Source organism: Neofelis nebulosa, chromosome 4, assembly GCF_028018385.1.
Source record: "Neofelis nebulosa isolate mNeoNeb1 chromosome 4, mNeoNeb1.pri, whole genome shotgun sequence".
In the NCBI taxonomy this organism is placed as follows: Eukaryota; Metazoa; Chordata; class Mammalia; order Carnivora; family Felidae; genus Neofelis; species Neofelis nebulosa.
Window position 1 is genome coordinate 67,971,111 of NC_080785.1, and position 24,388 is coordinate 67,995,498.

Here is a 24,388-nt window from a genome sequence, read left to right on the forward strand (position 1 = left end):
CCCCGCATTGGGCTCTGCACTGATGGTGTAGAGCCTGCTTGGGATTCTCTCTCCCCCTCTCTCTCTACCCCTGTCCTCTCTCTTTCTCTCTCAAAATAAATAAATAAACTTTAAAAATAAATAAAAATAGAAACTGAGAATGACAGATACCTAAGAATACACCTAACCAAAGGCATGCAGGACAGCTATACCAAAACTATAAAACATTGCTGAAAAAAAAAATTAAAGTAGACTTAGGGAGGGATATACCATGTTCATGGATTAGAAGACTCTGTCAGTACTCTCTAAACTGATCTATAGGTTAAATGAAACACTGATCTCAATCCCAACAGGAAATTCACAGGGTGATAATAAACTTACATGTAGTAATACAAAGGACATAGAATAGCCCAGGTGATCTTAAGAACAAATCTGGAGGACTTAAATTCCTAAATATTTAGACTTACTGTAGATATTAAGACTTACTGTAAAGCTACAGTAATTAAGAGAGTATGGCATTAACTAATGAATAATCCTGTAGAACAGTGGAACAGACTAGATGGTCTGTAAACAAACACACACAGAGAGTTCTCTGATTTATGTCAAAAGCATTACTGTCATTCATTGGAGGAAATCATAATCTTTTTAATAAGTGATGCTGGGTCAATTGGATATACATATGGAAAACAATTAACTTAACCTTTATTTCATATCATACACAAAAATTAATGAGAGATAAATCGTAGTGTTAAAGTCCGAAGGTAAAACAATAAGTCTTTAAGAACAAAAAACATAGGTGAATATCTGAATGACCTTGGAACAGGCAAAGAGCTCTTAAACAGAAAGCACTAACTACAAAAGAAAATAATAAATTGCACCTTATCAAAACTAAGAAAGTCTGTTCATTAAAAGAACACTGAGGAAAGATAAGATCTACAGAGTGGAAGAAGATATTTGCAATACATATTCAAAAGGCAACTTGTATTCAGAATATTTAAAGTTCTACAAAAGAAAAATACTGACCACCTAATTAAGAAATGGGAAAATATATGAACAGACACTTGGTAAAAGATCTCAACATTGCTAATATAGATATGCAAAAGTACTTACATTATTAGCCATAAGAGAATAATAATGAAAGGTACCAAATGGTTAAAATTAAGTAAGACTGACAATCACAAATGTTCATGAGACATGGAGCCACTAGAATTATTGTACAATGCTTGTGGGAGTGTAAACTAAAAGAACTACTTTGGAAAACTGTTTGGTATTATCTACTAAAAATATACACTTCTAGGCATATATCCAAGGAAAATAAGTGTCCCTGTGAACGTGTACAAAAATGTTCATAGTAGTAGTATTTTTATTTTTTAAAAAATTTTTTTTCCAACGTTTTTTATTTATTTTTGGGACAGAGAGAGACAGAGCATGAACGGGGGAGGGGCAGAGAGAGAGGGAGACACAGAATCGGAAACAGGCTCCAGGCTCCGAGCCATCAGCCCAGAGCCTGACGCGGGGCTCGAACTCACGGACCGCGAGATCGTGACCTGGCTGAAGTCGGACGCTTAACCGACTGCGCCACCCAGGCGCCCCAGTAGTAGTATTTTTAATAGCCCCTAAATGAAAAGAAACCAGATGTCCATGAACAATAGCATGGATAAATTAATTCAGTAGGATACTATACAGAAATGAAAAATAACTACTGCAGTGCAATAATATGAATGAATCTCATGAGCATGACGTTGAGTGAAAGAGACGATGCATCACAGAGTATTTAGTATATGATTTCACTGATATGATTTCAAAATCAGACAAAATGAATCGTGAGAGAGGTCAGAATATATAAAATAATGGTTCTATTTTTGAGGAGATAATAATGGAGTGGAACACAATGGAGTCTACTGGAGGGCTGAAAATATTCTGTATATTGATCCAGGTGGTGGCTATGTATGAAGTGAAAACATATTTTAAAGCATATGGAGGTATGCTTTAATGTGCTGTAATATAAGCTATACCTCAATAAAACAGCAAAGAGTAATATAAGCTATACCTCAATAAAACAGTTAAAAAAAATAGTCTGAGAAGAGAAAGGGAGGAATAGAGTCATTGAGCATACATTAAAGAAATCACAGACTAAAATGAGTTTTAGTGGTATAATTATTTAGAAGCACTTTAAAAAGAAAAAGACTGTTTTACTGGTGGTATCTTTTTTACTTACATCTTCAACTATCTAATTTCCTCAACATTTTAAGCATATATCCTCCAGCCCTAAATATCAAGAGACCTCTTCTATACAGAAATATTAAAAATGGTGTGCCTGGGTTACTCATTAAGTTAAGTGTCTAACTCTTGATTTCAGCTCAGGTCATGATCTCACAGTTCGTGGGGTTGAGACCTGCGTTAGGCTCCATGCTGAGCATGGGATTCTTTCTCTATCCTCTCTCTCTCTTCCTCCGCCACTCAAGCATGTGTGCTCTCTCTCTCTGTCTCTCTCTCAAAAATAAATAAACTTAAAAAAAATTATTTAAAAAATATAAAAAATTACTATCTCCCTTTCAAGAAAAAGTATAATTAGCATTTAGAATTTAGTTTGAGGAACTTGGGCTAAGAACCTGAGAAGTTCACCAAAGAGTCATCTAGGACTTCTCAGTTTTAATGATAAAAGGAAACATCAAAGAATTTTCCAGCACTTTCACTCTTTTCAAGTTTACCCCACCATACTTATCTTCTCTACTGTTGCTGTACTAGTATTAGTGTACTAGTATTAGTGTATATGTGCCACCAAAGCGAGCACAAAAATTCAGTAGCGTTAAAATGAATTTTGAACACTTTAGTAATCATCTTATATTATTAATGACATTCTTGTTGGTGATCACAATAGTAATGGAGTTAGCAAATCTTTGGATAGGTGACAGTTGTCTCTGGAAGTGTTAGACTTTAAACGTATTTCCAACCTTATGTCTAGCATCTTGTCATTTAACTCTTCTTATTCCCTATATTACATAGACTAGGCTAGGCTATGTACATAATTCCATGGCTTAAACCAACAGAAATTTTGGTTTGCTGTTTTCGCTCACCAGATAGTCCTGGGCAGGTGTCCAGGTGGATGAAATGGCTCTCTTCCAAGAAGTTATTCAGGGCCCAGGCTGACAACAGCTTTGTAATCTTTAAAGCATGCTTCCCAGTGTTCCCTAGATGTAGACATCTCAGTTATCCTGAAAGGAAACAGAGCATGCAGGAACATGTGTAGAAAGGCTTTATGGGCCGAGTCTGGAATGGTGTGTTACTTCTACTCATACTCCATTGGAAACAACTTTGTGTCATGGCCACACCTATTTTCAGGGGAGTCTGGAAAATATAGAAGAGTATATGGATTTTGGTAGGCAGCTAGCAGCCTCAGTCACCATAGCACTTACTTGGTCATCATACTGAAAATCTAAAATGTTCTCAGGCCTATAATGACAAAGGGAAAAATCACTGACACAAAATGTTAACGGATTGGGTGTGTACAAAGAACATAAAACCCACATTTTCCAGAACAGCTGATACAGAGCAAATGGGAATGACTTGATTTCCAGCAGGAAGGAGCACAAAAATGCTACAGAAATATGTTGAATCTGTACACAGAAAATGTTTTAAAGATTCAGACTAATGGGAAATCAAAGGAGTTGGAACAGCTTCTTTCTTGGCATACAATTACCATGGCAGTGTTGTCTTCTAAAAAAAAGATCACATCAAGTGACAGAATGTCCATCTATAAAAGTAGACTGTGAAAATAGAAGCCATGGATCCAAAGTGATGGTATGTATTACTAGGCACCAGGTTAAAAACTTTTGACTAGGGTTTTTAGCTCTTACTGTCAGTACTGGGATGATGAAATAAGATAGGCCCCTGCCACAAGCTCCCTGGAAAAGAATGGAAGACAGTCAATTAAAGTAACAGTGACTATGCAGTGTGATAAGTGTGAGATCATAGAGGTGTATAACAGAGTGGTGTAAAAGAGGAACGTCTACATTCAGACTTGGGGACTTAAGTATGCTTCCCGGAAGAAGTAGCACAAGCTAAGAGTTTTGAAGGAACAACGAAGGGGAAAAAATATGACATCAAGGGGAATAACATATGAAAAGGAAGAGGGTGCAACCCCTTTATGATTTGGGAGATTGCACTGGGAGAAAAGAATGAGAGAGACAGAGACCAAGAGGCAAAAGATGAAAGTGAAGTGGTCCAAGGCCAGATCATGAGGGCAGTATGTGCAAGGTACAGAGTCTGGATTCAGCCTCACTGTCTGAGGAGCCAGTGAAGGCATGGTCATGCTTCAGTCTTTTTAGATATTCTTGAACATCCAGATCCACCACACTTTGGAAATCAAGGGTAGCAAAATGGATCCATAAAGGAAGAGGCCTGAACGTTTCGTTTCCCCCATTCAGTCTATTCAGGACCCACTGTGGAGTAAATAAACACAGTGCTACAAACAAGGTAATTTTCAGCCAGTCAGTTCACTGTTAATTTATCAGTTGATTTGTGTTTATGAGTATGATTACATGCTGAATGACCATCAGTAAGCATCATAAAAATACATTGTAATATAAAGTACAAACAAGTTTAGCTTGGGCAGCCAAGAGACACAGTAAATTCCCCAACCTTTCACATGGTACATAAACAAGAATAAATGTTAAAAAAAAAAAAAAAAAAAAGAAAGAAAGAAAGAAAAAGAAAAGGAATGGTGAAATATTTTTAAAACTACAATAAAGTATAAGAAATACCAACCAGAAAAAAAAGGCTAGTATTGTAGCCTTTTACTATCTCCTGAAATGTGTGCTTCTCAGATAAGAGAGAAATTGATAAAGCGGGTGCCCTGGGCTCAGTCTTGTGACCCAAGTTAATACTTCCACTAATGACCTGAAAGAGGAAGCGAAACCAGTTGGTTACATTTTCTGATGACAGCATTGCTTTCTTAAGTTAAAAACAGAAAGCAGAAAAAAAAAATTCACCAGCTGAGCAAACATTAAGAATGTTGGGACAGTGTGATAGCTAGCTAAATTAATCTGGAATGTATCTGCATATTATAAACTACATGGTTGTGAATCATTTTAACTGTGTATCAACCAAGAGCTTGAAAACAGACGACCTTTTGCTCTTTGATCCTACGTCAGTAGATATTTGCATAGTGAGCAATGGTTTGAATTTTAAAACAGGAAGCCAGAATCACAGACTTTTAACATATTAGAGCATTTTTATGTAACGAGTAGACAGGTAATAAAGAGAAAGAGTGGTAGATGAAGTGCTGACACCTCCATTTTGGGTAATGTCCAGCTGCTCTCGCAGGTTTGAGATTTGCTTCAATGGAAAAGCAAAGTGATTCGGTGGATTGAACGTGGATTTTCACATCCTGCCCTTCCCCTGGTAATCAGGTTGGCTTGGTCAAGTTACCTAGTGGTTCTGAAACCCAGTTTTGTTCTCTGTGAAACAGAAACAAAACTATGGTATAGGAGTGTTGTGAAAATCCAATAAGGGTATGCACCTGTATGTTATTTCACCTACTCAGTAAATGGTGGTGGTACTGGTGAGGAAGAAAGATAGTGTCTTGGAAAACTAAAAGTAATTCAGCAAACAGAGAGCATGCTGTGCTCTCTTGAAGAGCACTATTATAGAGTAGAAAAGCAGGGACTGATTTGTTCACTCATTCTGGTATCCTCTCTCCATTCAGTGTTTTGCATACCTGCTGCCTGGAGACACATAGCCTTAGCCTCCTGAAATTAAATAGTGTGTAGCTTTCACCCTCGTGAAGTTTATAGTCCAGAGGGTAGCTGGGCATACATGGGAGCACGTCACACTTAGCACAGTTCTGTGCCATAAGGGTGTTTACAAAGTGACTGACTACAGAGAGGAAAAACTGCTAACTCTGATGAGAAGCCTTACAGGAAAATGTTCTCAGAGAAAGAAAACCTTTGAGTAGAAACTTAAAAAGCTGAGTGAGAGTTACCATGTGGACCTCAAGGGGAGGGCTTTCTAGGCAGAAGAATTGTGCAGAAGTGTGGAAGTAGGTTTGGCACGGTGTAGCTGGAGAATGGAAGCTTAGTTTGCCTGGAGCATATGGTGCCTGGGAGGTGTTGTGGGATGGGTCAGAGGTAGGCTGCAGAGTGTGGGTGCAGAGTCTGTATGTCACCCAAGAGGAGACAACCTCCAACTCAGACCAGGTGCTGACCTTTCTACTTACCTGCTGTTTGGTTTTAGGCAAATCATTTTATACCTCCATTTTCTCTTCTATAAAAATAAGGATAATTTTGCCTATCTTGAAGAACTGTCGTATGAAACACTTGTAGAGCACTGTCCTCCATGCGTGTTCACTTTTTCTTCCTTCTCCTTACCCAGTTTGGAACACATAGTTAGGTATAATAAAGGAAAGTTAAAACTCTCTTACCTGGATACTCAAAAGACAGTGGGCTGTGGTATGGACCCCCACTTTCCTGAATCATCATTAAGATCATTATTTGATTAAGGTATTCATCCGCCACAATACTTTATACATTCCTAGGAAATTACCCTGACACTTTCTTTGGTGTGTTCCCCTCTTCTGGTTGACTTTTGCATTGATGATCAGAACATGTTATGTGCCTGAACTTCTGAAGAGCAAGCAGAACAGGGGAGAAATTTGGAGTTATTTCCATTAGTATCTGAAAATTAACATATGAATGAAGGTCACATGCCATATTTGTATACATGAATTGAGATTATGTCAGCACTGTGTGTGCCTTGTCCTGATTACACAGATGGATCCAGAACTCTTGTCTTGAATAAACAGTTTTCATTCATCTAAAGGAAATGTTAGCTGAAAGATTCAATTCAGTCTATAAATTCAGCAGTAACATAGCTGAAAAACCTCAAAATTACCACTATGTATTTATTATTGCTGAATTGTTAAAGTTGAAAATGTATGTTTAGGAGGAAATGAGGTAAAATGGTGTACACCTTCCTTGTTTTTGACAAAAGACTGGTAGGTAACTATCATAGGCATACCATTAAACATGTATAGATTCTTTTCTCTTTTTCCTCTCCTTTTTCTTCTTTGTTTCTTTGTTTGACTGCAATCTTCCCTCTCTCAAATGAACCTACTTCCCTCCCTCCTTGAGTTAGGCTGAGAGTTAGCTTGGATGACCCATTCCATCCCCCTCCACAGTTTGCCACCACACTCTGCACATTTTTTCCAGCCTCTCACTCCTGCCCTACCTGCTTTCATTAGCTGTGGTGCTGAGCTTGGCAAGCCCAGGATTTGATCCCTTCCTTTTGTCTTCCAGACTGTGGGAGTGCTTTCTCCAATGCCATGTTTAACCACCTTGTGTCTCTACTTCCTTGTATTAGTGGAGCATGCCTCTTTCTCTGGACTTGTTCTAAAACATCTCTCTCTCTCTCTCTCTCTCTCTCTCTCTCTCTCTCTCTCTCTCTCATTTTTCAGTATTTTTCTCCAGGTATGTATGTATGTGTTTATTTTTTAGTTTTGAGAGACAGAGAGACAGAGGATGAGTGGGGAAGGGGCAGAGCTAGAGGGACACAAAGAATCCAAAGCAAGCTCCAGGCTCTGAGCTGTCAGCACAGAGCCCAATGCGGGGCTTGAACTCACAAACTGTGGGATCATGACCTGAGCCAATGTGAGACAGTTAACCGACTGACCCATCCAGGTGCCCCATTTTCTCCTGATATTTAGAGGTAATTCTGTGAAGTATGGTGTTAGAATGATGTTGGGAAGTGTGGAAGTGTTTGTTTCCTGTCTTGAGGGAAAATCCCAAACTACAGTTGTGTGTGTGTGTGTGTGTGTGTGTGTGTGTGTGTGTGTGTGTGTGTAGAGAGAGAGAGAAAGAGAAGCATAGAGCCTGCTTGGAATTCTTTGTCTATCTGCCACTCCCCTGCTCACACTGTCTCTCAAAATAAATAAATAAATAAACTTTAAAAAGTACATCTTGGGAGGAAAGAAGAGATTCAAGAAGTAAGGATGGTGACAGGAGACCTAAAATTTGGAATGCTTTCAGGTTTATGACACATTCTAGTAACGACAATACTGTTGTGAGTGTGTGTTCACATGAGGAGCTAGCCCCACTCTTGGGAACAGATGGTTTAATATACTACATATTCCTTCTTTGTTAATAAATTTGTGTGGTTCAACAATGAGTAACTCTCAGGTCATCCTGTTACAGCATGGTTGGATAGGAAAGGCAGGATAAATGGCTCTTCATCAAAATATTGAGTTGGTTCACTTGGCATTTTCTACAGGTGACCCATGAAGCCTTTTGGTTTTCAGTTTATTTGTTCATTTCTGGTTTTTAAGTATCATTATGAACTCCTATTGAATATATTTGATATGTTTGCATTGTTGTCAATATTACTTCATTTATATTCAAATTGTCTTATTTTTAGTTAGTGAGAGCCACTTCAGGTTGACTCTTGGGTCCTTTTGACATGATCCTGGTAGCGGTCTAACTTGCTCTCTTGTGCAACAAAATGTTCCCAGATCATCTTCTGTATTGTCTGCCCTAGCCCAATATCAGCCATTTTGACAAAGATCCCTGGTTATTGTAAGAGAAACATGGTAGTTAGAGACCATGATCTGGGTGCTAGGGATGCTTTGCTTCTGAGCTAGCCATTATTTTTATGCTTTTACTGTGGACAGAACTAGAAAATACATTTTTGGTTAATTAATTTGATCTTAAGAATGAAAGCAGAGAAAGCAGAACTACTAAACGTCTCTTGTACTTTCATTGACATTAAGGGAAATGGTACTAAAACTGGAAAGGAAAGTCACTCTTAAGAAAACTTGAAGTTCAGTCTATAAGAGTGGCTAATATGTATTAGATGATTTAAATACAGTTTTATGGATTATGTCACCGAAAAAATTAATGTAGCCAAGCACAGAAATAATGCTTGTAAGTTTTGAGAAATCAGAGATGCCATAAATTATGTGTCCTATTGTAAAAGGCAATGTTAAAAACTCAAAAATTCAATAGTGTAAATTACACTCTGATTCTTAATCAAATTTAGAATTGGTTACAATATAAATGGTTTTAAAGACTTAGAAAAAATTTGGGATTATTCTGAAGTAGAATGGATTCACTTTATCATCAGACTAATGCCATTTCATCTTATTGGTAATATTTTGTAAGTCTCATATCATTCTCCATAGATAAAATGGATAAAAATGAGTTAGAGATTGTCTTTAAAAAAAAAGACTAAACTAGGACTAGTCTCAGGACCCACTTTAAAAGTAAGGATATAGATAGGTTAAGAGTAAAAGGATAAATTAATATCACCTACAAATCCTAATCAGAAGAAATCTGAATTGGCTGTATTAATTTGGATGAAATAGACTTCAGAACAAGAACTTTTATCAGGAATTAATATAATCTTGACTATGTATGGTAATCTGAGGAACAGAAGTCAACTTAAAATCAATAAATGTAATTTGCTGTGTGAAAAGACCAAAAACAAGCTATATGATCATCTCAGTGGCACCAGAAAAAGCATTTGATTAAATCCAATATCCATTTCTGATAAAAATTTTCAGCAAACTAGGAAGAGAATATTTCCTATCTGATAATGGGACTATATGAAAAAGGTACCAGCTAATATCATACTTAATTTTGAAAGACTAAACACTTCCCCTCCTACAATTAGGAGCAAGGCAAATATGTTTGCTCAAACCAGCTTCTATTCAGCATTATCATAACTAGTATAATAAGGCAAAAAAAAGTAAATAAAGACATACAAATTGGAAAGGAAGAAGGAAAGCTATCTATAATCCTGGACAACATGATATATGTACACAGGTCCATAGCCCTATCTATCTATCTATCTACCTACCTACCTACCTACCTACCTAGAGAGGAAATCCTAAAGAATCTTAAAAAAAAAGCTTTTAAAACTAGTAATTGAGGGATGCCTCGGTGGCTCAGTTGGTTAAGAATCTGACTTCATTCAGCTCAGGTCATGATCTCACAGTTCGTGAGTTCAAGCCCTGTGTCAGGCTCTGTACTGACAGCTCAGAGCCTAGAGCCTGCTTCAGATTCTGTGTCTTCCTCTCTCTCTGCCTCTCCTCTGCTTATGCTCTGTCTCTCTCCCTCTCTCTCTCTCTCTCTCTCTCAAAAATAAACATTAAAAAAATTAAAACTAATAATTGAATTTAACAAGGTCATAGGATACAATATCAAGTTAAAAAATTAACCATATTTTTAGTAATGAGAAATTTGAACTTGAAATTTATATTTTTATAGAATCAAAAAATATGAACTACTTTGTAATAAATTTAATAAAATGTGTAATACCTGTGCACTAACATCAGCAAAATACTAGGATAATTTTAAAAGACCCAGTAAATGGAAAGGTATGCCATGTTTCTCAGTCTGAAGGTATTAAGATGTCAATTCCAAGTAAATCTGTAGCTACAGTGCAATCCAATCAATATCATGAAGGGGTTTTTGAATAAATTGAGAAACTATCCCTAAGATATATATAGAAATATGAAGAACTTGGAATAACCAAAACAAAAAGAAAAAAGATCATAGAATTTATACTAAACTGAAAGTCTCATTATAAAGCTATAGTAATCAACACAGAGTGGTATTGGTACAAGGATAGACACATAATACAATGGAAAATTCAGAAATGGGTCCACACATATAATGGCTTATTGATTTTTGCCAAAACGTGCAGGCAAAATCATGGACAATTGGATAATTTTTCAACAAATGGTGCTGGAACAACTGGATAGCCACTTCTGGGGAAAACAAAGAATCAACACCCCTACCTCACACCATCTCTGGATATTAACTTCATAAGGGGCACTTGGGTGGCTCAGTCAGTTGAGTGGCCAACTCTTGATTTCAGCTCAGGTCATGATCTCATGGTTCATGGGTTCAAGCCCTTTATCGGGCTCCACACTAACAGCATGGAGCCTCTCTGCCCTCCCCCCACCTTCTCTCTCTCTCTCTCAAAATAAATGAAAAAAAAATTTAAACCAAGAAAGAAATTAACTTGAAATTGATTACATACCTAAATGTAATAGCTAAAAATATATAATTTCCAGAAGAAAAAGCACAGGAAAAGTATCTTTGTGATGCTGGGTTAGGGAATGATTTGGTAAGACACAAAAAACAGAAATTGTTAAAAACAACAACAACCACCTGGTAAATTAGATATAATCAAAATTAAAACCCTTTTCTCTTCAAATACCACTGTTAAGCAAATGAAAGGGTTATTGTGAGGATCATTTTGTAATGTATAAAAATATTGGATCAGTGTGAAATATACATGAATAGGATATTGTATATCCACTATATTTCAATAAAAACAAATTTTTTTAAAAACCTGAGAAGACAAAAAAAAAAAGAAAATGAAAAGCAAGTTAAACTTTTGAAGAAAATGTTTTCAAGCTTAGGTCTGATAATGGATTTATATTTAGAGCATATGAGGAACTCATAACTCATATAAACCTAATTTTTTAAAATAGGCAAAAGATTTGAATAGAATAAGCATATTATGAAAGATATGTGATTAGCAAATAAGAAATTAAAAGAATTTCAACATCTTTAGTCATTAGAGAAATGCAAATTAAAATCATAATGACTATGACTACACATCCATTAGAATGGCTAGAACTTAAAAGATTGAAAATACCAAGTGTTAATGAGGATATGGAGCAAATCGAACTTGGATTCATTGTTGGCTGGAATGCAAAATGATAGTTATTTTGGAAAACAGTTTGGCAATTTTTTATAAAATTAAACACATAGTTACTAAAAGAGTCAGCCTTCCTACTCCTAGATATTTGCCCAAGAGAAATGAAAAACATGTCCATACACAGACTTGTGCTCAAATGTTTATAACACTTTTATTCAAAATAGCCAAACCCAAATGATATACAAATTACATCATATCCATATAATTAAATACTACTCAGAAATAAGAAAGAACACATTGCTAATATATGCAACAACATTGATCTCAAAGGAATTATGTTGAGTGAAAGAATCCAGCCACAAAAAGACTAGACTACATTGTATTATTCCACTGATATGAAATTCTAGTTCCAAGTGCAAATATCCTTTAAAAAGGGTTCTGATTCATACAGTTTGAATCAGATGCCTTTTCCTGAATCAGCCAACCATAATGCCTTATGATTGACTCAACTTGGATTAAGATGGCCATCCCCAGGCCAGTCAGTGGGAGTGGAAAGATGCCCCATAAAAGGATATACTCATTTAAACCACATGATTAAAGAGAAGGAAGATACTTCAAAATGGGTTGAGGATTTTGTTGAGCAAAGACCAAAAAATAGATGGCTCCTGGGTCTGCAGTTGGCTGCCCACACACATGCATGGTGCACACAGTCACTTACACATACATCCATGCATAATACAATGTCAGAATTGCTCCTGCCACCAGTGGATAAATATATGATGCAACCAATGATACAGTAAAGTGATTCAGGAAGGTGTTTGATTATCTGCCCCTCAAGAGGTCTTGGTTCATTGACAAGAAAAAAGTATCTTCTTTTAATGAAGCTAAATATGTGTCTTTTGTTCTCCAGTGACTTCAGATGGGCTAGACTTTTCTTGTGGCATCTTACTAAAAGCCAAAAGAAATAATTGGCATATTCTCTGATCTTGACATTTTCCCCTGGATGTAAGATTACTACCTCAGAGGAGAATAGGATGAACAAATCAGTTTAATGAGGGTGGGGTGTTGAGAGCTGGTTGGGAAAGAAACCAAGAATTTTGATGTGGTGTGAGGTGTCCATGAGAAGCTGATGTGAGTAAAAACATCTGGTGGAAAGACAAGTTAGACAATGATACTGGTTTTGGGGTGGTTAGATACGTACGAGTCATCCTCCACACCCCAACATCTAATACTTCACTAGGTCCTGTATGTTTTACCTCCTAAATATCTCTGGAGTCAGAGCATTTTTTTCCCATATCAGTATTCCCACCCAAGCCTAAAGCTGCTGTCATCTCCCCCCTTGACTCTAAATCCATTCTCATCTACTCTTCCCTTCCTCCAGTGCATCCCCACATTATAACTGATGGACTTTTCAAACTGAAAATAAAATTCTATCTCTCCCATGTGTAAAGACCTCTAATGTTTTTACATGGCTTCTAGGGTAAAAATTAAAATCCTAAGCATATGCCTCCAAGGCCTCTGGTCTGGGATGTGCCCCAACCAACCTTTTGTGCGTCATCTCATTACCACCCCTCTACTTGCCTTAGCAACCCAGCTACACTGCCCTTCTGGACCTGCCTTATTGCCCCCCACCCCTACCCCAGGGCCTTTGCACATGCTTTTCTCTCTGCTGGAGTATTCTTTTCTTGCACAGTTAATCATGTTCAGTCATTCTGAATAGAATTTGAGCACCACTTTCTTGGAGAATATTCTCTTGGTCAGTTTCCTTGGTAAATCATTCTTGTGGATCAGTGTGGCTTTCTTTCTGAGCACCTCATTCACTTTGATGTTATGCCCTCACTGATGTGAAAATGCCCTCACTGATGTGAAAATGTGAAAATGATGATGCATTCATCCCTGTGTTTTACTCACTGCTACCAGCATATAGAAGATACTGAGTGAATATTTGCTGAATGAATGAATGCATGGATGGTGGCAGGCAGGGCCCTTTCCTGGAAGAAAATGTAAACGAGTAGGATTATAGTTTCACTCTGTTTGTTTTTAAAGGAAAGAAAACACTTAGAAAAAATTTAAAAACCGCTCTCAAATTATTTGGTCATGGAGCAATATTAAGACCTTTCCCACTGGATGGGGAAGTTGGATTGAAATAAGAGGATGAATAGCTTTGGCTTGACCATATGTAGTTCAAGTTGGGGCTAAGAGGTAGAATTTCAGGTTAGGAGAAATAAGTACAGAGAAGTGCCCTGTAGTCTTGGCACTCCAAGACATTGCTCCTTTCTATGGTAAATTGAATCTCTGCAGCCTGGGGAGGGCAGGACTCACACTGAAGGGAGTTTAATATGCATGATCATTTCCTAGAGCTTAGAGAATAAGAGGAGAAAGGTGGGGCAATAGCAATAAAGTTAAGAAATAAACAAAGGGTACATTTATATGACTGAAGATACATTTTTTTAAAAACCTTGAAAACCACCCGAGCTCCTCAAGATGTTTATGTAATTGAATATAATTTATCTGGGATTGAAAGGAATAATAATCAAAACATTTTTCACTTAAGTGCGTCTGGAGGCATATGAAATCAGACTCTTGATAGTGGCCTCTGCTTGGAGTGTGTCCTCAGTGCTTTGTCCTCGGGCTGCAGCAGACTGGAAATGTGTTTTAGAGAGTAGGCATGGAGCACAAAATATTAAATGAACTTTACCATATTCAGAATGCCCAACAGGGTAACATCCTCCTTGTTTGGCAGGGAAAGGACTCAACATTTGGAAACTCAGCAGTGCATTAAGTATTTTAATAATCATTGTTGACACACAAAGCATATGGCCTTTCAGAACTCACTGGGTCAAGTGTTGAAGTCTTCTTCTAGGTTTCTAAAATTACTTTACAAAATTTAAACAAAATAAATTAGGGAACATTTCAGAGCATATTAATTCATGAGCTTTGTATTATAAGCAGCTGAAGTTTTCTCTTAGGTTAAAAAAATGTCTACATGAAGGAAAAAGCAGAATCCACAGCCTCACAGAAAGTTAATTTGAATTTCATTAGAAGATGTAGAACCTCTCCATTAGCAGGCCAGTCTTGTGGATACCTTGTATTTACTGTTTACTCCTGTGTATGCTTTAAGACCAACGTCAGATATCCCCCCCTAACTCAGAAGCCTTTATTGTCTGCCTGCTTATCATTTATGTCAGTTATCTGTGGCCACAATAATGCAGTGAAATAAGCAATGCTATCATTCAGTGTCTTAAGACAATAAGCTTTTCTTATTGTTCACAAATCTGTGGATTAGGGCAGTTCTGGTCTCTGCTAATCTCACTCCTGAGTCTGTGGTTAGCTGTGGGGTAGGGAGGGCTTCTGCTGATCATGGCTGACCTCCCTCTCCTGTCTGCAGGTTAGCTGGCCAAAGGCTTATCTGCTGGGACAACTGGACTGTCCTCCTGTGTCTCTTGCATGCACAAGGCTCTCACATCCCTCCAGCTGGCTAGCCTAGGCATGTTCTCAGGTTGGCCTGTGTATATTCTCAAGGCCATCTCAGAGAAGCAAAAAGGTGGAAATGTGCCAGTACTTTTTTTTCCAAGCTTCCAGTTTCATCACATTTGTTAACATCTCACTGGGCAAAGCAAGTCATGTGCCAAGCCCCGAGTCAGAGTGGGAGCAGCCCACTATGACTTTGTTGTTAAAGGGCAAAGGGTGGGGATCCTGGGAGACCAGTATTTGGGGCTTCTTTTTTTCTTTTTCTTTTTCTTTTTGTTTAAGTTTACTTATTTTGAGAGAGAGAGGCAGGGGTGGGGGGCAGAGAGAGAGGTAGATAGAATTTCAAGCAGGTTCTGCACTGTCAGTGTAAAGTACGATGTGGGGCTCAAAACTCATGAGATTATGACCAGAGCTGAAGCCAAGAATTGAACACTTAACTGACTGAGCCACCAAGGCACCCCCAATATGGCTTTTTGACATCAACCTACTCTCCTGCTCCACACCACCCTCAGCATTAATCATTTCCTTATCTGTACTACCTCTGTGTTGTACTCTTCTTCTACCTTTGACCTTTCCCATTGTATTATTTTTTTTTTTTAATTTTTTTAATGTTTATTTATTTTTGAGACAGAGAGAGACAGAGCATGAATGGGGGAGGGTCAGAGAGAGAGGGAGACACAGAATCTGAAGCAGGCTCCAGGCTCTGAGCTGTCAGCACAGAGCCCAAAGCGGGGCTCGAAGTCACGGACCACGAGGTCATGACCTGAGCCGAAGTCGGACGTTTAACCGACCAAGCCACCCAGGCGCCCCCCCATTGTATTATAATATAATTGTTAATTTGTCTTCTCTAAAAAAACCTAGAGGGTCCTTATGCCTAAGTGCATTCATTTGTAAGTATTTATTCACTCATTGCCATGAATCTTCCTCCTTTACGGATGCCCCAGTGCCTAGCACTGGTCCTGACACATAATGGGTACTCACCAAATATGTGTGGAATGAATGCAGATGTGAAAGCTCATACCCATATTAGTCTCCTTCCCCATCAGAAGAAAAGGGTGAAGACGGATGCCTCCCAGGATCCCAGTTGAGGAGGGCTTGCCTGCCAGAGCAGCTGGTGAACCAGTGGGGGGCTTGCAGTGAGCACTTCAGCTACTGTGAAACATCTTTCTCTTCATACTTTCTCATACCTTCCCTGTAGAACTTGGGTGTTCCTTTTGCAGTCTCCTTATTCCTCTCAAAGGAAGGCAGGAAATCACTACTTTGAACTAATTCTAAATTTATTTTATAGTCAGTGCTCCCAAGTACCTTTGCCTAGAATTTCTTCACTCTACAGTGGGGAATGATTGAGCTCCAGGATTTGTTTAAGCTCATGGTGTGGTCACTTTGAGAGGAGCTAGCTGGCTTCTATTCTCTGGTTTTCTAGCCCTGTAGTCCAAAAATACAGAGGAATTCTTAGGAAAAGTTTTATACAGCTATATAGAACAGAAGACCCTATTCACATAGGGTATTAATTCTGTCAATATGTTGTTAAATGTATTGCCTCATTGTTTTCCAATTCCATATAATCTACAGGGAAAACTAGGGTTTTTCCTAGAGTCAAATTTTGAGCTTCTTGATTTTCCAGTGACTAGTGTAAGTTGCTTGAGAAGCAGAATAGCATGGCTTTGGAGTCAGGCAGGCTAATCTAGAACGGCAGCCTTGCTCATTAGTTACTTCCCCAGATGAATCCTCTTAATCCTTAGCAGTCAGAAAGGGTAATAACAGAGGCTAAGAGAGAATAGCTGGCATGTGGTGAGTGAATTGTATTAATTGTGAATTGTAGCTATTGTTAAATTGCCTCAATGGTTAAATTGTTACAAATGGTAACAATTGTATTGATTGTTGCTATTATTATATAGTGCCCTATAATCTTATAAACTATGATTATAAGTAGAATTATCAAAAAAAAAATTAAAAAAAAAAAAATAAGTAGAATTATCAGTGGTAAAAATTAATGTTTTATATCAAATAATCTTTATGGTTATTTTTGTTAAAAAATAAAATCATTTCTAAAATAACAACCTTAAAGGTTATACTTTAAAATAATAACTTAAGTACTTTACCTTTTAAATAGCCTAGAAAATTTCTTCATTCAGTCACCAAATATGTATCCAGCACCTGCTTTGGGCCAGGTCACCAGGTACCAATCATGTAATGGTGATCAAGTCAGACATCATCCTTGCTTCCTGGTATCCTGTGATGGAAGAACTATCACTAATGAGTCAGCATTACTCCCATAATGCAGTTACCTATCTGGTGTCTACAACTGCATGAATTACCTGAGATAAAGTGATATTTGGCAAGCTTTCCCTGGTTAAAATACAACCTTCCTCCTTCAGGTTGGAGGAAGGAGAAATTTTGACCTCACCATTTGTAAAGTAGCTGTATTATTTTTAAAACCTTCTATTTTATTATCAAATTATGTGTAGAATAAACATTTCCAAATCTTTCCCTGACCTCATTCCCATTTTGAAATACCATATGGCTCAGGGACAGAGGGAGAATTGCTTACATACATACTCAGTAATAAAAACTTGAAAGTTTATCATTTTTTTAGATTATGTCACAATCCCCTTATGTGGTATCCTAGGTTGGATCTTGGAACAAAAAAAAAAAAAAAAAAAGGACATTGATGGAAAAGCTAGTTAGATCTGAATAACATCTATTGTTTAGTAGGATCGTGTCCATGTTGATTTCTTATTTTTAACAAATGTACTGTGTTATGTAAGATGTTAACATTAGGGAAGGTGAGTGAAAAATATTTGGGGAAGTGAGCTTCAAAGACCTATAGGAAAATGGTAATGTGGCGAAGGTTGTCCCCTTACCCCACTGCATGTTTCCAGACGTCTCTCCACCACAGTCACTTTGTGAATGCTTTGAGAGGAAAGGAGTTTAAATTTTGACTGAGAAAAATATAACTAGGATGGTAAATCTGCTGTAAAATCATCATATGCAGTGCTGTTGTTGAGATCCTTTGCAGGTAAAGAATGGATGCTGTAGGATCTTCTCGCCTGCTTGGAACTTCCAAAGGTGTTTTCTTACGTGAAAGAGATAAGCCCACTCTTGGCTTTCCTCACTGGCAAAGTTTAACTACTTAAGAGACTGAGTGGCTCAAAGGTTCCCTTTTACTTTCTAGGTACAAACACAAGTACGCCTTGCCAAAAAAAGCTTTGACAAATTGAAGATGGATGTGTGTCAAAAAGTGGATCTTCTTGGAGCAAGCAGATGCAATCTGTTGTCTCATATGCTAGCAACATACCAGGTAATGAAGTGATGTTAGTTACAATGAACCAAGAATGCTATGAGGCTTAGGGGACAGAAAAATGGTGTCTGAGCTAAAAGTATGCTTCGGGCATTATGAAGTTCTAAATGTCTTGCTCATAATTTACTTTCCACACCTGTCCCTTCTAGTGGACTACAGTGTAACCAAAATAAATATTAGCTGTTTCCTGTACATACACCATTTCCCACTTCCCTGATTTTACGTAGATGGTTCCTACCGCCTGAGTGCCTTTACGCCCATTTGTACCTTTCCATATTCCACTGTGTGTAATGTACCTCCTCTTATTTCACTCCATGTTGTTGCCTAGAGTTCTCCTGGCACGGTCACTGACTCGTCAGGTTGTCATAATTTAATGGACTTATTTTTGTCTCCTCCTAGCTTCTGAGTTCCTTCAGCATAGGACTTGTATCCAACAACAGTGGTATTAGACACCTGCCGAGTGTGGGAGGCCAAACTCTAGGTGTTGTAGGGAATATAAAAATTAATAAGATCAAATTTCCTGTCCTCAAGGAACTTGAAGTTTCAAAAGGAAATCAAAGATAGTACGTATAGTGTGACGATATTTTTTGTACTTCAAGGAGAGAACAGGAAGTGCTAAGTGAAATAAGTTCAACAAGATCCAATGAAGGTTTGAAGAGGGACAAATTGCATCAGTGGAAGGATCACAAAAGTAGATTGTTAACAATTAGCCCTGGGTTTTGGAGGATAGATCACATGGGACAAGTACAGAGAATGGAGAGGCTAATGTCCCAAATAGTGGAGCACCATTAGTCATGGTAGCAGTATTTGGGGGTACTGGGAAGCATTTAGTTTGGCTGAAATACAAGATTTAAAGAGGGGCATAATGGAAACAAGGCTGCAGAGATGAGTTGGAATCATATTTTGGAGGGTCTTGAAAGCCAGAGATGGGCATGCTTCTCTGGGGCCTCTATGGCTAAAACTGCACATTCAGAACATTAATAGCTGTGCTGTCTTTCCTTACAGACCACTCTGCTTCATTTTTGGGAGAAAACTTCTCACACTATGGCAGCCATCCATGAGAGCTTCAAAGGTTACCAACCATATGAATTCACTACGTTAAAGGTATGAAAGCTAAGAGAGGCTGTTAGAAAAACTTAGCAAAAGTAATGTTTACATCACAGACAGTGTCTGACCATTGGCAGCAATCATCATTATTCCAACAGACTCCCAGTGTCCAAGAGATAACTGTGCCCCGTAGTATAGTCCTTTACTGCATCAATAAGTCACAACAGTACAAAAACACAGCTTGAACCTTGGGGTACATGTTACTGGGAGATGAATTGTGGGGACTGCTTTAAATGACTTGTTTGGTGCTGTTAAAGGAAAGATTGTACAGGTCTAGTTTACTCCATTACTTTTTAATTATTCAAAGATGTTCCCTTGCAAAGTATTTTTCTTTCCTCTCTTACTTCTGACAAATGTCATTTTATTCTGTGAGTACCATTCAGTACAGAATTAAATTTTCCCATAAGACTCACAGGAATATTTTTCATTCAAAAAAGCAACATTAAACTCCGTGATTTCTCAACTCAAAAGGGATATATGCAAAATGTCTGATTCTCAGTATTACAGCTGAGTGTGGGATCATTTTGGTTGATGAGAGAGAATGCATGTCAAGAAGGAAGTGATTTGGGTTCCAAAAGGATTTTAAGAAGGAGAAAACACCAGATTCTTTGTTGCCAGGTCATATCTTTGAAAGGAAAAGACCAGGAAAGAACTAGTTAAAGTTCACCTTGAAATTACCTTCCTGTTAATTTTTCAGGCAATTTGTAAATGACTTATCATCTTGCTTAAGAAAACATTAAAAAGCTTTTTTTTTTTTTTTTGCTTTAAAATACCTTTGATTCTGAAATGTTTATAATGTCACTGCATCTACAAAAGTATTAAGACAGAAACCTTTAAGACCCTGGCCCTTTAAATGAAGGTCCCAAGAGGAACCCAAGACAGTCCACTCACCTTGAGAGGCACCTGGCCCGACTCCAGACAGGACACCTGGCCAATGAAGTTTCTTCACAATACTCCTGTCAGCTGGTCATTTGTTCATTTATTGGTACTTGGTGACATGCTGCATGGTAACCAGATTCAGAATGTGCCCATTTTTATTCTGTCAGGTGGACTCTAAGCCCTTGAGGGGAGGGACATTTCATTCCTCCCATAACCTCCTTTGTGTAGCTAAATGTTCTGCGTCCAATGAACCCGAAGCCTTTCTTAGCACATTGGCAATGTTACCATCGCTGCATTCCTGCCCCACCATTTACTACCACGTTCAGCACCTTAGAAAGCTGCTGTCCTGACTGGGCCAGATCGATTAAAATTATTACAACTCACACTCTTCACATTTCTTATAGAGGCCTGAACAGAATCCTACAGTTTCTTCTTTAGTAAGGCAAAGAGACTTTCAGGCTTTAGAGTATGTATGTGCATCAGATTTTATTTCATAATAAGTTTGTCTTTGTAAGACAGTTGTGCACAAATCAGCTAGGTGGAAGATGGAATGATGCCTAGCCCAAATACGATTTAAAAGAAGTTCAGGTTTGAGTTAATTGCATATAAAGTACAATATGAAACTGATGCCACAAACATGGAGGATTCCTTTCTGGCCTCCTGTGCTGAGGAGAAGATGACTCTTTAATTGTTGCCGTGATATTTATCCTGCAGAGAGGATCAAGCTGATTATGTTAGAGGATTTCTGGGCCGGGAATTTAGCGGAAGTTTGATGGCGGTGGTTCAGGACATAATTACAAATATTTTGGGCACGTGACTATCCATTGCCTTTTACATCCCTAGAGTCATCCTTAAATTATGGTTTAAGTAGCAGTTTATGGTTTAATTATAATATAAACTCAGTAGAAATAATGTATCTGTTAAGGTATAATATAATTACAGTAATATTAAGAATGTTAAGTGTCCAGCAATCAACCAAATAAACTAGGCTCTTACTACTTTTCTAGAATGCTATTCATCTAGGCTTTTCAGAGATGCTATATTAGAATCCCAAGCTAGTTGCTAATTATTTTATTTATATGGACTCAAACCTATGTAATAGAATCCTGTTGTCACACAGCTCATTATTGCATACACAGAAGCATGTTACCTATCATATTGTATGTCACAGAACATGAAAATGAAAACCACTAATAGCGTATGTATTACCATCAAGCATGAAGATATTACATGATTTACCAACCCTCTTGCACTCATATATATTTTTAAAAACATGCCTTGTATTTAAAAGATTTGCAGGGGGGGGGTGTGCACCTGGGTGGCTCAGTAAGTTGAGTATCTGACTCTTGATTTAGGCTGAGGTCATGATCCCAGTGTCCTGGGATTGAGCTGAGCTCAGCACTCAGTGTGCAGCCTGCTTAGGTTCTCTCTCTCTTCTCCTCTGCCCTTCTCCTCTGCCCGTGCGCGCTCTCTCTCTCTCTCTCTCAAATAAAAAAAATAGATTCTTTCTTTCTCTCCCTCTATCTCTACCCCTCCCATTCATGCTGTCTCTCTCTCTCTCTCAAAAAAAAATAAAAATTATAAAAAAATACTAAAAAGGGTGGACACCTGGTGGTTCAGTTGGTTAAGCATCTGACTCTTGATTTTGGCTCAGGTCATGATCTGACAGTTCCTAAGTTCAAGCCCTGTGTTGGGCTCTGCCGGTGCAGAGCCTGCTTGGGATTCTTTCTCTCTCCTTCTCATTCTCCCTGTCCCTCCCCTGCTTGTCATGCACTCTCTTCTCTCTTTCTCAAAATAAATAAACATTAAAAAAATTATAAAAATAAATAGCTAAATGAATAAATAAATAATTTTGATTTGATTAAGTCATTTTCAATGTATGTAATTTTCTTCTGAATGACACTATATTGATAATGGATTATTTTGGAATTTAAATAAATATTTTCATGTTTTATTTGTTCTCTGGATTTACCTAAGCAAATAGCCCCTGAAATGCCTTTTGGGACTCTGGCTGGAAGGAAAACATTGTCTTTGGAGAGGTTTGCCAAGCTCTGTTAATGAAAAGCAACCCATTTGTTTTCTTTGCTGCAGGGTGTATTCTGAGTGTTGGTAATTGTGCCACTGCAGCTGTATTTCCTGACTGTTAGTTTTATGCTTGATGAAGGATGATAATTAATGTGTTAAACACTCAATGCATCCTGTTTGGAGGGAAGAGTCTTTTGCTGCAGAATTATAGGGATATAACTCATGCCCCAGAAGTTTATTTCTAATGAAGCTTTCTCTAGAAAATATGTATATTTCTTTCCCAATATAATTTTATTATAAAAATGAATTGAGTCTCCACCTCATATCCCAGTGACTTTTTTGACATTAAGTGAATATTTTGTGGTAATGTTTTATGTGTCAACTATTGCTTTTTTATTCAGGCCTGATACGGTTCTATTAATTCTACTTTTATTGACATAATCCTTCATCATTCATTTTATGATTAATAGATTTTTGCAGCATTTTAACTTTATGGAGGATTTAGCATTGAAATTTAATGTTACAAAAATTTTTTTTATGTTACAAATTTTTTTAATCTAATTGCAACAAGGCTCAAATTTAAAGTGGAGAGAACATCTTTTAAGTGGTTTCCAGTAAAAGAAGCAATGCACTAATCTTGTATTTTTAAACAATACATACTTTTTCATTAAAATGCTACTACACATAGGTATTTTGTATGGGTTATTAATATGTTAATTTTTTTAGCGAGAGAAAGTGTGTGCATTAGGGAAGGGCAGAGGGAAAGAGAGAATCTCAAGCAGGCTCCATACCCAGCTCCAAGCCTGACACGGGGCTCTATCTCAGGAACCAAGAGATCATGACCTGAGTCAAAATCGAGAGTCTAAAGCGTAACCAACTGAGCCACCCAGGTGCCCCTAATGTGTTAATTGTATACTGATTCCAAATCATCTGAGAATGTCTTTCACATGGTGGAAATTATCAAGTCGTGGAGATAGGAATGGGATATTTCTAGGCACATCTCAGAAGCACTGTCACTTTTTTAGAGAAAGTAATTTAGAATATGAGTTTAAAGCATTTTTTTAAGGTAAATGAAATGCTCTCTATCGGAAAACAGTGACCAGTCTTAAATTACCACCCCTCAGAAATGGTCATGTTTACTTTATTCTTCCAGGATGTCCTTTACTTACACATTGCCACATAGATCTTCAGAGAAAGCAAAACAAAAACAAAACAAAAGCAAAAAACAAAAACAAACAAACAAACAAAACCCCTCAGGAGTCACGTGGTTTTTTCCTGGAAACTCTAAAACTCAGTGGTCTCTTCTTCCCTCACTATCATGTGGGTTGAGTCAGATGTTTTTACAGAGAAGTGAGCACTGGAGACCCTGTGAAGTAGACACACCATTGGGAGCTGGTTGAGGGGAAGGCATGACCTTCTGCATTTGTATTTTAAAAGAGATCAGCGTGCCTATATTTAATGAAAATGGCCAGTACTAAACATATTCCTGTCATGTCCCCCATTCTAGTGCTTTTGGCAGGAAAGCCAGATTTTTTACTCTGGATGCATGATTATGTAAGATCACAAGCCCTGTGCCAGCCAGACCTGACTTTAACTTGGGCTCTGTCACTTTCTGGCTGTTTTGGGGTGCTGCTGGTGGGCGGTGAGGGTGGCAGCCATGGTGGGGGTAACGGGGATGGATTTATTGAGAATTCTCTCATGGATCCAGAAGACAGCCATTGGCAGTATCGATACACAGGGGTTTGTTGAGCTTGCCAGGTCCTATAGCCTCGCTTAAGTTCCTTTCTTACTGTTTGCACCCTAGATGATTAGTTTTGCAGTGAGTTTCGAAGGCGAGGCTGTGAAGGGCCGTGGGATAGGTCTCACAGACCTCACCCAAGATAACCCTCCCTGACTCCCACAGATGGCTCTAGCAGTTCCATTCCCAAACCTGTGCTTCAGGCCTGCAGGCCCTGGTCTGGG

The 24,388-nt window shown here is 38.0% G+C and overlaps 1 protein-coding gene across 24 annotated transcripts in view; it reads left to right on the forward strand.

Annotated features, from left to right (window-relative positions):
- Nucleotides 1–24,388, forward strand: part of ICA1 (islet cell autoantigen 1) — a 154,672-nt gene that overhangs the window by 89,210 nt on the left and 41,074 nt on the right. For 22 of the 24 annotated variants that reach the window (XR_009261278.1, XR_009261279.1, XM_058728712.1 and 19 more), the window contains 2 exons: nt 18,290–18,415; nt 19,421–19,519. The exons of the other annotated variants lie outside the window; for them this stretch is intronic. Coding sequence is in view for 20 of the 22 variants with exons in the window: in XM_058728712.1 (XP_058584695.1) it covers nt 18,290–18,415; nt 19,421–19,519 (225 nt within the window). In the remaining 2 variants the exon portion in view is untranslated. The remainder of the gene's footprint in view (nt 1–18,289; nt 18,416–19,420; nt 19,520–24,388) is intronic. 24 annotated transcript variants of the gene reach the window in all.